Source organism: Martes martes (genome assembly GCF_963455335.1).
Source record: "Martes martes genome assembly, chromosome: 12".
Taxonomy (NCBI): domain Eukaryota; kingdom Metazoa; phylum Chordata; class Mammalia; order Carnivora; family Mustelidae; genus Martes; species Martes martes.
In genome coordinates, this window is record NC_137900.1 from 16,718,635 (window position 1) to 16,732,840 (window position 14,206).

Genomic DNA, 14,206 nt, shown 5'->3' on the forward strand with positions numbered 1-14,206 from the left:
ACTAGTAAAGAGAAAAGTTCCTTCATGACAGATGGCTGAGTTTCAGTAAACGTCTATGGACTTTTATTGATCAGAGGATATTTCAAGGAGAAGATAGGTTAGCGAAGCCTTCCAGAACTTGGGAGTAGAGTGTGACCCTGCAGAGAGCAGGAGGGAGGGAATTCCAGGCCAGGGTCTCAGCGTAAGCCAAAGCAGTAAGGCAGAAAAAGCAAAGTATGACTGGGGACTGTAAAGGAATGACCTTTCTAAAGCATAGATTTTGGTGAAGAGGTTGTTTTGCAAGTAGAGTGGGACTCTATCATAGAGCGTCTTGAATTTCAAGTGGAAGTACTGAAATAATCCATAAGCACGGGTAGCGACAGATATTTTCGTGTAAAATAATATTATAAGGAAAATGCTTTATAGGCAACAAATCTGGTAGCAATGTGACTTCGTGTTAAATATAAAAATATGAGATGGCTTGATACAGGGTAGAGATTTTTAAGTATTTGCTGGGATTTTAGAGTATTTTTTAGAAAGAACTACACATGTGGATATTGCTGTATTATCATTAAAATATTCCTATATGCAGGAAACAGAGGGTCACTGGAGGGATGGGAGGGGTAACAATCAGTTAATTTAAAAAATATTCGTATATGTGACTGAAATTTCTGAGACCATTATGTCAAATGCAGATTTAGATCAAAAGGTATTCTTACTGAGAACCAAAAGATTACAACATTGGAAGACACATCTAGAGGCCTCCAAATATTCCATGCATAAAGTTTAATCAATTCTTCCTATGCTGGAGGAAAGGTATATAATTGTTGTCTTCTGAGATGTCCGGCCTTACTCCTGGATATGTCAGAAAACTGGCATTTCTTGCATGTGCGTTCTTGTTGTGCCAGGAGAGGGTGTAGACACTGTCCTTTTTCTTTAAACCTATTCATTATGTTACAAAATTGATGAGGTCATCGCTTACAGGGGTTACCAGGTAAGGCCTTGGAACAAAACTCCGTGGGTTAGAATCCAGTTCAACCACAGCTACTCGGTCTTAGTTCTCTCTCTGTTTCTCAGCGTTCTTGTCCCATGAATGACGATCACAATAGCACCAGCATCTTAACATCATGGAGAGGGTTTCATGGAAAAAGACGGTCTAGTGCCTGCCACATGGTAATAATCCATACACGAGAGTCCTGTTACGAGTCCTGATACATCATCGCTGAACAGGAGACATCCACTTTATGACCTTGTTCGGTGTGTTCACATGTGTTGTTTTATTTGTTTTTTGTTTCTTTTTTTTAATCATGGCTAGAAAGAATGCCAAGATCCCATAGGGATGTGTCTGGGCTCTTGGCCAGAGCTCAATATAGACAGCCTAGGTTGATTCTAACTTCCGTGAACCTGACCAGCCTCTTGCCTCCCCTAGTGAGCCACCTGTATGGATTTGGACTGATGGATGCGGAAGCCATGGTGACGGAAGCCGAGAAGTGGACCACCGTTCCCCAGCAGCACGTGTGTGTGGAGAGCACAGACCGGCAAATCAAGTAATACTCGTGGCAAGCAGTCAGCATAGCAATTTCCTGAAAGAGATCAGGCCGGCACAAGTGCTCTAGACAGCCTTTGTTGTCCATGGAAGCCGAAATCTTGTGTTGTGTGGTTTTTTTTTTTTTTTCCTAGCGTAATTATAAAATTCTCATAGAATGTCTGGGATGCTAAGCTGTTAAATCCACATAATAGGACCCAAGGATCCTTAAAAGCATCTCGCAACAGGGGATTTGGAGGACCCTTACAAATGGGCATTCTTAAGGTTTCTACTCAGCCAATATTTCTATTTCATGGTGCAAATGTTCTCCCTAAGTCAGCATACTGCAAAATCCTAAACTTGATATTCTGGAAACTGAACTCTGTAACGTGTAATAATGAATTATATTTATAGTATATAAAAATAAGAATAGGTTGGAAGTAAAATGGATAGAAAATGAGAAGTAGGGGGCATGAAGGAAGAAGAAGGGTCAGCCATAGGAACACCAGCCAAAAACAAACTTCAGGCACAGTCTCTGAGGTGGGAAACGAATCACCCCCAACTTGAACTGTTGTCAGTGTGACCAGAGCCCTGTGTTCAGGGGGAACAGTGGCACAGGAGAAAACTACTAAAGAAGCCAGGCACATTCAGGCCAGAGGAAACGTGGGTTATAGAGCAAGGAAGTGGTAGACCAGGGATTTGAACCAAGGTCATGTTAACCCCCGAGCCTTCCCCATACCGCCATACTCGCTAGCAGTAGTCCAAAAAGTATATTCCACAGATCGGCAACATCACTGCCACCTGGGAACTTGTGAGAAATGCACGTTCTTAGAGCCACCTCAGCCCCACTAAATCAGCCATTGCAGGCAGAGGCTCAGCTCCCTGTGTTTTAACAAGGGGATACCCTCAAGTTCGATAGCCCTCCCTGCATGAAGATAAAAGAACCCCACTTCCTCCATTTTCTCTCACTTGCATCTTTTCTGCTCTCTGATGACCAGGGTTAATCCTTGAAGGTTAGGGACCTTGGGGGACGGCACTGTGTCCTTTAGCATCCAGCCACAGCGGCTTGTGTGACATGGCGTCATCATTCCGGGCCCACAGGTTTACCCAGCCCAGCCCCTCCAGTGCTCTGCTCACATTCCGTCTCTCTCTCTTGCAGGACTATTCGCCCCAACAGTGCGGTGAGGTCCATCTACAAAGCTTCGGGCTGTTCCGATAACCCCAACCACCACGTCAACTACCTGGAGCACGTAGTTGTACGCATAACCATCACCCATCCCAGGAGGGGAGACCTGGCCATCTACCTGACCTCGCCCTCAGGAACCAGGTCCCAGCTTCTGGCCAACAGGTACTGTGATGGCTTCTGGCCACCGGTGCATACAGGCGACACCAACACTCTGCTGTTGTGGAAGGTAGAGAGTGTCACCTGCTCTTGACTCAACCCTAAGAACCAGCTTAGGGTGCACTTAGATGCCAAGATGGCACAGTCAGAGCTCTCACTGCCCATACATAAATGAAGGGGTATAGGGGTGCCTGGGTTGTGGTGGTGTCCAACTCTTGATTTCCGCTCAGGTCATGATCTCAGGGTCGAGAGATCAAGTCACATGTTGGGCTCTGCACTCAGCAGGGAGTCTGTTGGAGATTCTCTCTCTGTCCCTCTCCCTTCACCCCTCCCCCCCAAAATAAATAAATAGAATCCTTTTTTAAAAATGAGGGATGAAACACTGCCTAGAATCTGTAGGAAAGGGACAGTGTAACATTTAATGCTTGGATAATATTGCAGTGATGCCGCAGAAAGAAGGCCCCCTGTTGTTTACCCTAACAAAGAATTGCAGAGCACTACCTCCTTAGAGGTAGTGCTTAGAGTCCAAAGAGCCTTTGAGATTGTCTCCCCTGCCCTTAAACGTCTGCCAGCGCTTGTTACAGATTAATTGAATTCTCTGGCCCAGTCCTTGTCCAAGCTTAAAGGAAATTCTATGTGTTTTATTTATTTATTTATTTATTTATAAGATTTAATTTTTTTTTTTGGAGGATTTTATTTATTTATTCGACAGAGATTACAAGTAGGTAGAGAGGCAGGCAGAGAGAAAGGAAGGGAAGTGGGCTCCCCATCAAGCAGAGAGCCCAACACAGGGCTCGATCCCAGGACCCTGGGATCATGACCCGAGCCGAAGGCAGAGGCTTTAATTTAACCCACTGAGCCACCCAGGCGCCCCATTCTATGTGTTTTAAAACAGGTGTGAGCAAATTTTTTTTCTGCAAGGAGCCAGTTAGTAAATGTTTTGAGCTTTGCAGGCCATGTTTCTGTGGCAACTGTTCAACTCTGCCTCGGAGCAAAAAGGCACCTAGGCTGTGTGAATGAATGGGCGTGGCTGTTTTCCAATAAAGCTTTATTTATAGAAACAGGCAGCAGGCTGGATTTGGCTTGAAGACTGACTGAAAAGTTTAGCCCTTTAGTCTTTATTGCCCAAGAGGGTACTCAGTTTCTTGTCTTAGCCTCTTGCCTTTTCCCTGCTCCCTCCAAACACTGATCCAGGAGGTAATTGCACTGCCATGATCCTGCTGAAATTCCAGAATGTTCTAGCACCAGTTTTCTTTTGCTGCATAGGTTTTTGGATGGTTGGGAGCATGGGTAGCAGGTGCTTATCAAAAAGTGGGACCCGAATGGGGACAAGTCAGGTTGTCTTATACACTTTGTTCCCTTTGTAGTTCTAAAATGTAAACCACAGCCAGAAACCTAAATGTTTCTTTAATTTGATATTTTTTCCTCCAAGACGAACATTTAATGGGAGCAGAAGTCTTATCATGAATGGCATATATATGAGAGCCAGTCTTTCATGCAGACGTAGCCACCTGCCCACATAGCCAGGTGACCGTGGCAGTGGTGGTCTTTGTTAGGGCTGACCATAGGCCAGTGGGGTTGAGAGGCCTGGGGCCGACGCAATCCTACAGAACCTAAAGCGAGATTGAGCAAGTGCCAGTTGCTTTGCAAAATCCCCAAATTCATCTACTCCAGGACTGTGAGAATGAGAACAGTAGCAGTTCTGGATGATAGTAACTGGGAGTACAGAATCCGAAATCTTCAATTACATTTCGCATCTGTGCTTGGCAGACTTGTGTTCTTTAAAACTTCACATCCTCCATCAGTGCACAGGAAAATGTGGGCTTAGTGCTTGATGCAGCGCAGCTTTACCAGAATGAGGGGATGCAGGTGCAAAGAAGGGCAGGCTGCTCTGGCCTCAGATCCCTGGACGTGCCACCCGTGCCCTCCTCCCGCCGCAAACCGGGGTCTCAGCTACTGCCTGCCAGATGCTTCTTTCCAGTAGGCGAGGCCTTCCTGTGGCTGGTTCTGTGATGAGGAGGTCACACCAGCTGCTGCTACTGAAGCGAGGGAAGACCTTTTTCCCTGTTCTTTCCTTCTCTTTGCCTTTATTCGTCTGCGTTAAACGTGAACGAATACGCAGGTGAGACACGGAGGCGCAAAGGTTTGCTTCACGCATGTGCGGCTGAGACCCCTCCAGCCTCCTCTGTTGAAGAGAAAACAGCCCCTTCATGGTCGCTGGGGGCTTGGAAAACTCAGGGTCCTCAGACTTTCTGGGCTTTTCCTGCCTCTGGCGTTATTTCTAATTGGCCTCAGCCCGGGATGACTTCCGGGAGGAGGCTGATAAGCCAAGGAGCTGTGGACCCCATCACCGACTTTGGTGGATTATCCTGCGCAGGCGCAGGCTTCTGTCCGGCACGCATGCGCAGCGGCGGAGGCCTGCTTTGCCATTTGCAAAGTGCGGAACCCAACACCACTGCTAGGCTTGTGCCCGAGGGGAAAAACAGGTATTTCAGATCCTCCGTGACCAGTGGTGGGGAAGTTGACCCCAGTTTCTCCCATCAAGACTCCCTGGGAATACAGCTGCTACTCGGCGTGGGTCTTCTCTGTCTGGAACGTTTTCTCCAAGGGCTGGTCTTTTGTGTGTGTTCCATCTCGTTGCTGAAAGGAAGGAGGTGGGTGGACCTGGGGAGCAGAAGGCCTGGAGACACCCCAGAGATGTAAAGCATGTTATGAGTTCGTTTGTCCGCGGTTCCCCGATCACATCACTCTGAGCAGCTGACCCCTGAAGCGTAAAACAGTGGCACCCCAGTCCCAGAAGCGTGTCCCCCTGAGGCCAGACTCCCCTGCGCTTGCTGTGCTTGATGCCCAGAGCATTCCTTCAACTGAAGTGGCTAAGGAGAGAAAGGTCGTTATGGCATTTTCTTTCCTTTCTGGCATGTTCTGAAGCTTTCGTTTTGTGAGAGGAAATGTCTACTCAGAACCTTTTAGTCTCTGACCTAGGGGCCGAGGGTCCTTTTGTCCCCTCACCTTGGCCCTGCTTCAAGGCCCATCCCCTGGATTGGGAGCTGAGGACAAGCAGCATACGAGAGGGGTGGGGACAGGCCGAAGGGAAGGCCTGCTCCCCTCCTGGTGTCCTTCACGTTGGCCTGCAAGGCAATAATACTTCTACGAGAAAAAGGGGCTAGGTCAAGTTTTGGAAGGAAATTGTGTGTCAGAGCTTATTAATGAGAGCGATAAATGGTACCCCGGTTGGACACTTACCTTTCTTTCAAAGAAGTCAAGATTTCTAAGGAGGACCACGTTAAAACAAAGAATGGCATGTAGTTGAAAGAGACCTCTCAACAGGTCACAACAGGAAGTTTCCGGAGTGAGGGTCATTTGAGACGAAGAGGCAGAGCTGAGGTGGCCCAGAGCCATCCCCGCGTGTTTCAGTGCTGTTTATCCCCACCACACAGCAATTCCTTGGGAATCGATTTTCTGCGAGGTCGCTGAGCACTTGCCCATGTGGGCCGTCTGGAACCCCTCAGTGCCTCCCCCGTCCCAGCTGACGGGCACTTGCTAGAACTCCCGTGGAGAACAGCTGTTGGAGGAAGAACGCTTACCCAAGCACCTGCAGGTGCTGGACCCTGGAAGGCACACAGCAGCGTTCAGAACTAGTCCAACGTGAGCATGCCCCATTAGCCCAGCATGTGAGCACCCCTGGCAAGCCAGGTTGATAATTTAGAGGGTGGGAGCGTGGAGTACACAGAGCAGGCCTGGAATGGGCAAATGGTCAGTTTCTTCTAATCCCTTTGTTTTCTCCTGCCCTCCCACCCTCCCAGCCCTCCTCTTGGCCTGTGCACCCTGCCTCGCAAAAAGTTGCACTGAATAATCAGCACAAATGATTTATTTCAGGGGAGAATCTGGAGGTCTTGAATCGGCGGGGGGAATCTAGGTGGGCTTCGGCTCCTTTAACATGTTTTTAGACAAGCATAACTTTAGATAGGCCTTTTTTTTTTTAATAACACCACATATTCAAATTCTGCCTTGCAAAAGTTTCGCAACAAAAGCTGGCTTCATCAGATTCTTCCTTCAGCTGCATTTGTTAGAATTATGAAAAGCGGTCTTTCTCCCCCTAAGTCTCCCCTTCCCCCCAAGTCAGTGAGTTCGAGATTTAATGTAGCTCTATTGGCCCTCTGTTCCAAATTTTGGCTTCTGACTGAAAGCTGAAACTTTGCCTTTCTTTCTAAATTTGATTACAGACGAATATCTCTGCTTCTAATTATGGTCTTAAGTAGAGAGAAGGTACACTTTCGAGTCTGCAAAGCCTATAAGCTTCTATAATTAACTGTGTTTAAATGTGGTGTTTATACTTGAGTCATTTCTGTTGCTGCCCAAATGTTCAATGACAGACTATTGACATTCGTAAAGGATCACGCCATGTAAGTGCATTTGTGGCTTGCAGTAAAAATTACACTTAGGCAGTGAAAATTTTGCATTCCAGTAAGGCCTCCCCATAAGAACCCTCTTCCTTGCTCCAAAAGAAGGTACAGCCTTTGGAGTTAGAGCTGGGCTTGTCTGGATTTCACCAATTTCTATGTTTGACTTTGAAAAGTGAGTCTCTCCACTAGAAAACAGATGCCAAGGTTAGGGTCCACCTCACACGGTTGTCACAAGTGTTGAGTAAGATCACTCACAGCAAGTCCTTAGCACCACTCCTGGAACACACAGTAAGCACTTAGTAAGTGCTAACCCTGATTTACACAGTGCTGCTCAGCGCACCTGGTGGAGGACTCCATCAGACACAGATGGCTGGGCCCCTCTGCCAGAGTCTGATCCTGCACGTCTGGGTGAGGTCCGTGTATCTGCATCTCTAAGAAGCTTCCAGATGATGTGGAAGCTGCCTGTCCACAGACCACATTTTCAATAGTACTGGTTTAAAAGATCACCCAGCTTTTCATACAACATTCTTGTTACGTTCGTGTCCTCAAAAGACTTGCAGGCAGAACTCTGCTGGGTGCCGTGTGAGTAATTTACAAAGGCGTCTGTAATCAGAAACAGATACTTAGATAAAAGCCATCCACTCTTAAATGGAATAAATCTGCAAGATTACAAGCATACATCATAGATCCACAACAAGGAATGCGTGTTGGGCCTGGTCAGTAGTAAGTAATAGTATGCAGGTTGAAAGTCTTTTTTCTTAAAAACTCATCTTTTTAGTATTTCAGAGCTCTAGAACCAGTCCCTCTCTCTCTCTCTCTCTCTCAGCCTTTCTTAAAGAAGTAATTTCTATGAGGACAGACAGAAAAACTTAATAGTGTGTTTTAAACACCCTATTTCAGAAGCAAATCATTTAAAACTTGCAAAAGCCAAGCAGCTAAAGAAAATAAAAAACCACATGACAATTAAGCCAAATGAGCGCTTCAAGCGTTCTGTAAGTCCCACGTGAAGTTGTGATAAAGCACTAAAAAGAAAATAATAATTAAGTATTTTCAGGGACAGAGAAAAAAAGGAAACTTCTAAAAATATCTGTCTAAAGTCTAATTCTGTAGTGAACATAAATACTGTTTGGGGAGTAGGAGATGATTCTGAAATTAAGATCCATTTATAACTTGAGCAATAATTATATGATAACACATAGCTGTCAGTACTTATAAAATGTCTTGTTATTTAGTTGCCACAACAGCACTGAAGAATGTTGTAGCCTTGACACATTGGCTAGACTCTTTAAGCAAAAGGGGGAAGAAAGCTTACACTAATTATATGAGTTATTTCCTGAGTTAATTCCTCAAAAGGATGTGCTACACTTAATGGCAGTCTTTTCTACCAGCCTTCATCCAAAGTAATTTATTTGAAAACCACTCACAGGGATCGGGCTGTGGGGCACCATTTTAATAACTTGATGTGTAACTTGTGCTACCACAGGTATATATCATTTCATAGAGCAGGCGATTATGAAGTCAACTTCGACAGACAGGGTTTCGCTGCAGCAGGCGATGTGGATAGGCCACGGGGGTAATTACTCCAGGCTTCTGCACACTGGCCCTGCTTTGTGGACATTTCATCCATGCTGATAACGTTGGCATGTGTTGGGTTTCTTCACTGTTGGCCCGGCACGGACATTCAGACTGGGCATTGGACTTTTTAGCCGATAAGTGGAGACCACACAGTTAGAATCTCTTTAGCTGGTGTCCAGTGTGGCTGGACGCTTGCTTGTCTTGAGCAAGTGTGTTGTTTGCAACACAAATCGAATCTACTACCAGCGTTACCTTTTGTGATACACAGATGAAGCCGGGTTGTTCATTGTTACGATGCCAAAAACTCGGGACGAGTTTAAGTGCTGAATCAGAAGAAAATAAAGAACGGGGTGAGATTAGAAACGTGAATGGTCAGGCTAGTCGATCCAACAGCAGTCATCAGTGTCTATTTCTTTCCCCATCAACTCTTCTAGCAAAATGCAATGATCGTGTTTGGCTGCATTTTTAATTCCTCTCCTCAACTTTTATGTCCACATGAAATTAATGAGCATTCAGCTCTGCATAAAGGGAAGAGACTGGGGTGGGAAACCGCTTAGCCCGATAGACAAAGCCCATTTATATTCGGGCTTTGAAACACTTATTTGAATGCCGATTATGGGTATTTCTTCTTGGCACCCAGTTTATATTTAATTTGGGTTCCAAATGTGATTTAAAAGTGATTGGCAGCAATGGAATGATTTTCAAAGGTGGACAGGAAAGGGTGGAAGGGGAGAAACACAGGGTCTGCTAATCCAGCAGTCAAATAATTGACCCGTGAGTAATTAGAAGTTGGCTGGGGTTGTGGAAACAAGACTGCCCTTCATGTGATGGCAGCCTCAAGTCTCCTTTGTAGTTTTGGACGTGAGGCAGAGAGCCAAATGCTCTGTCTAAACTGTTTGGGAATTGCTTTTAAGTTTGGCACTCTTGGAAAGGTATTATGTGACAAGTTGTTGCTCCGGTGCCCTCAAACGGCACAATGGCTTCAGCGATCTCAAGCCTAAATTCTGTGGGCTAAGAAGTGGTTCTAGACTGGTTTCTGCTTCCACGCATTTCCAAGTCAACACACTCCCTTTTGTAACATATGTCTGAGAGGAAAGGCGATTTGAAAAGCCTCCTCCTTCCCCACCGCTGTTTCTCCTTTTCATCCAGCATGCCCCCCCCCCTTTAGGTTTATGTGAAGGGCTCTCTGTATGTAAGTCAGTTATATAATGGGCCAGCAATTTCTTCCTGGCCAAGTCTAGTTTTAAGCCATCCGCTTATGAAGCAGGCCCTGTTGTGGTAATGCATACATTACAGGATCTCCACAAAATGTACTATCCCTAATCTAGTGAAGCTCTTTTATAGATCTTTCCTACTAGGAAGATATTCATGTAAGGAGACACTATTTCCATCCCTGTTACCATGAGGGTAAACCACCACATTCAATATGGCTCTCATTGAAATGCCACTCCTCTCTTCAGAACTAACCCTTACACATAGTATACAGATACTCTAAAAAGAGAAAAAGGGGACTCTCTTAGAAGCTTTGAAAATCACTTCCTACTGTTAACCCCATTATGGAAATTAACAAAACATATCTGAACATCCCAGACATCTGGGATGTTCTCCAGTAAAGAGATCTGTTGGACTCTGCCTCAGCCTTTCCCAGATTTTCCCCAGTTTTCTGACCATGGGACACTGGGAATGCTGATAAGTACTTGCCCTTTTTCTTCTTCTAAGGTCTGAGGAACACATGGAGGTGATTTTTCCCGTTTATCGTGTTTCTCTAGAGAAAACTGCCAAGTGCCTGCCACTTACCTGATACGCTCCCGTTATGCCAACCACCCCTTCAGTTTCAGGATCCAGCTGTCATTTTAGAGGGACCCTCAAACATATTGAAAGAATGCTTTTGTATGTAAAAAATTAGAATTCTAGTATATTAAATTATAAGGAGATTAAACTGGTTATTTTTGGCACTTTTTCTCCCATTGGGAAGATATACATAGCATGCAGATTATAGCCACCAATTCCCTTGGTGAGCATGAAATTAAAGCGAGGAGAGTTGATTGCATGTTCTGAATAGCCATCAACATCCAGTTGCCATGAACTTTGTCTCCATGGAAGGACAGATATGTCCCAGAAACAGGACATGGTTGCTCCTAAGACCGTACTAAAGATATTTTTGCTTCCCTGTTTGCCTCTCTAGCTGTCAAGTTCTTTCTCTAGACACACATAATTTTTTAAGTTTTATAAAAAATTTTAAAAAAACTGTCTCTTGCCCTATCTTTAACTTTTTAACCTTCTATTGTCCCATCTCTATAGAAATATTTTTTTATAAGTAGGTTGTACACTCAACATGGGGCTTGAACTCATGACCCCAAGATTAAGAGTTGCATGTTCCAATGACTGACCCAGCCAGGCACCCCCTATAGAAATCTTCTTAATATTTCTTTGGGTCATCAACTCTGTATAATGTGCCTAGATAAGTGACATGCCTCTTTCTTCACGTGCTTGTTTTATACATTATCTATTGACATTTCTTTATTCTTAATGAGAATCCTGTTTTCTTCTTTTCCTTCATGTTTTGTATCCCTCGAGATTACATCACAGGAAATTTTAGCTATTTCATATAGCTCATATAGGAAATTTGGAGCTTAGAAAATCATTAGAAGAGGTAGAGGAACAGAATGTAGGCTGAACTTACAGGCATAACTCCCTCAACTGGTTAAGATGAGTGAACGGGGTCTTTTTACTGAGTCCTAATTTATGAACAATACAGTTCACTTTTTAATGTGAGTAATTTAGTGATAAATAATGCTCTATAACCATACACCATTATTTTCAGGATATAAAACAATTCTGTCACCCCTGGAACTTCCACCATGCCCCTTCTTCCCTCCCACCCCCTGGCACCCACTGATCTGTTTCTGTTTATGTTGCCTTTTCTAGAACATCCTAGAAATTGAATCCTACAGCACGTAGTCTTTTATGTCTGACTTCTTTCATTTAGCTTCAGTGCTTTTGAAATTAATTCATGTTGTTGCATTTATTAGCAGTTCAATAGTTTTTATTGCTGGGTAGTATTTTGTCATATGAATATACCAGAACTTGATTATCCATTCACTAGTTGAGGGACATTGGGTTGTTAACAGTTTTCAAGAATTACGAATAAAGCTGCTGTGAACATTCATGTGGAGTTCTTTGTATGAACATATGTTTTCACTTCTTGGGTAAATGTCTGGGAGGGGGATTGTTGAGTTACATGGTAAGAACTACCAAACTGTTTTCAGAGCAGCTGTTCTGTTTGGCATTCCCATCAGCAGTGTAAGAGAGTTTCAGTTGTCCCACATCTTTAATACTTGGTATTATCACTCTTATGGGTAGAGTCATAGTCTGGTTTTCCCGATATCCAAATGTTTACCCCGTCCAGAGTTGCTATTACAAGGCCACCACTGTGCCTATTTGCCTGTGGTAGAATGATGACATGCATTTGGGTCTACTCATTGTCAATGTCCAGGAGGAAAACGGCCTCCAGTTTTGAGCTGAACCTGCTGATGGGTACGAAAAGATCACTGATCATGGCCTTGACTTGACCTTCACTGGATTCTAAATAACACAGAAAACAATGCTTTCTGGTTATCTCACAGGCTTTTTGATCATTCTATGGAAGGATTTAAAAACTGGGAGTTCATGACCATTCATTGCTGGGGAGAGCGAGCCACTGGTGACTGGATCCTTGAAGTTTATGATACCCCCTCCCAGCTGAGGAATTTCAAGACTCCAGGTAGGAACTCCCTTTTCTATCCTTTGGTTTACTCTGCAGAAACCAGTGATGGAATCTATTTTGGCCTGGAAGGTTTTTTTATTTATATATCAACATCATCCTTTCTTATGTGATCCTGTAGTTGGAGTATCTGTACATATTCCAGTTCTCAGTATTACCATTTGAGGGGTAATGATTGAAGGCTCAAAGAATAAATGTTTTGATCTAAGTATGAGATAAAATGTGACAGCTATTGATTGACATTTCAGAATACATGCTCCATCTAGCCAGCTTCCCCCAGAAGCAAGCCAGCCTCATCTAGAGATGGTTTCCTTAATTATCTGTTCCTCTGAATTTGTTCTAAAATTAATTTTTAGTGCACACAAGACATTGAGCTTGGCCTGTGCAAGCTACACTGGTTACCAGTAAAGAAAAATGAATGTTGGTATTCTGCCCCATGTGAGCCTAAGAGCTAAGGGAAAGGAATACTTTCTAGATAAGTAAAATGTGGAAATTACAATGTTAACAGAAGCACATGGCCTGCCTCCATCTGCCTGCTAATATATGAAGCTTGTTTGTAACATAAAATAAGGGAAAGTACAAATGTAGTTTGGGGCGGGAGACTGAAGATTTTCACAGCACCTGTGTTGTCCACAATGGAGCCCTACATAGTACTTGGCTCGGGGACAGGTGATCTGTTTCACAAGCACCCCAGCTCCCACCCAGCCGTGGACACATCTGCAGCCATCTAAGAAATCCGTGCTTCCCAGCGCTCTCTCTCTGCAGCCCATCTGAAGAAGATCCAGGCCTGAGGGCATGTTTGGACTAATGGGACTAATGGGTATCCAGTTCTAGCCCTCTCCCGATCACAGAAGAAATTAACCCAGACATTCTGTAATTCATTGTAAGGGTGTGTTTTACTCAGAGAATTGTGTGCTGCATAGGGCAAAGGAGACACATGGCAGAACAGAGAAATGAAGCAGCCATTTGCCATATTTTTGCCCACCGGTCAGGGAAAGGTACTCATTCTGAGAGATCCATTTTTGGCCATGCATTTGGTGATCTCTTCTCCCTAATTCTGTGATGTGGTTCCTCTGCGTTGCCCCAGAAGACCCACACTCAGGTGGCAAGGTCACAACGAATCGGGATATAAGATTTATTAAAGGGTATCCAGTTCCAGCTGTCCTCCACCATGTGTCATGAATATAACGCTTGCCAAAGTGTGATCGAGAAATCAAAAATTGGTCAACAAGGCAGGATTGAAGGAAACCTTTAAAATAAGCTAGCCCCTGGTTTCTAGATGCTTTCATTGGTTCCTGACCTACTTAGTCCCCAGGAAATTCCTTTCCCCTCCCCTCCTCTTTCCAAGCCATGCTCAGTGTTCATGTGATAGAGATACACTGGGTATTCAGTATTCAGTATTGCATTCAGGGGCAATGGTGGCTTGGTGACTTGGCTGTGCTGCCCAACCCCAGTGGATCCATCGGCAGGTGACAGTTGAAGGCTCTTACGTCTCAAGAGATCCCAGGGAAATAATCACTGTCCAAATATGATAGTTGTGTACCAAGGGCCGGGGGTTGGGGGATGAAGCCTTAAGGCACAGACATAGGGGTACACTATCGAGAATATAAGACTAAAAG

At 44.5% G+C, this 14,206-nt stretch overlaps 1 protein-coding gene across 3 annotated transcripts in view; it reads left to right on the forward strand.

The window, feature by feature from the left end:
* PCSK5 (proprotein convertase subtilisin/kexin type 5) overlaps window positions 1-14,206 on the forward strand; it is a gene marked incomplete at both ends in the record, with an annotated part of 451,941 nt that overhangs the window by 250,235 nt on the left and 187,500 nt on the right. For all 3 annotated transcript variants that reach the window (XM_080819756.1, XM_080819754.1, XM_080819755.1), the window contains 3 exons: window positions 1,409-1,526; window positions 2,664-2,852; window positions 12,451-12,587. In XM_080819756.1, coding sequence (XP_080675882.1) covers window positions 1,409-1,526; window positions 2,664-2,852; window positions 12,451-12,587 — 444 coding nt within the window. The remainder of the gene's footprint in view (window positions 1-1,408; window positions 1,527-2,663; window positions 2,853-12,450; window positions 12,588-14,206) is intronic.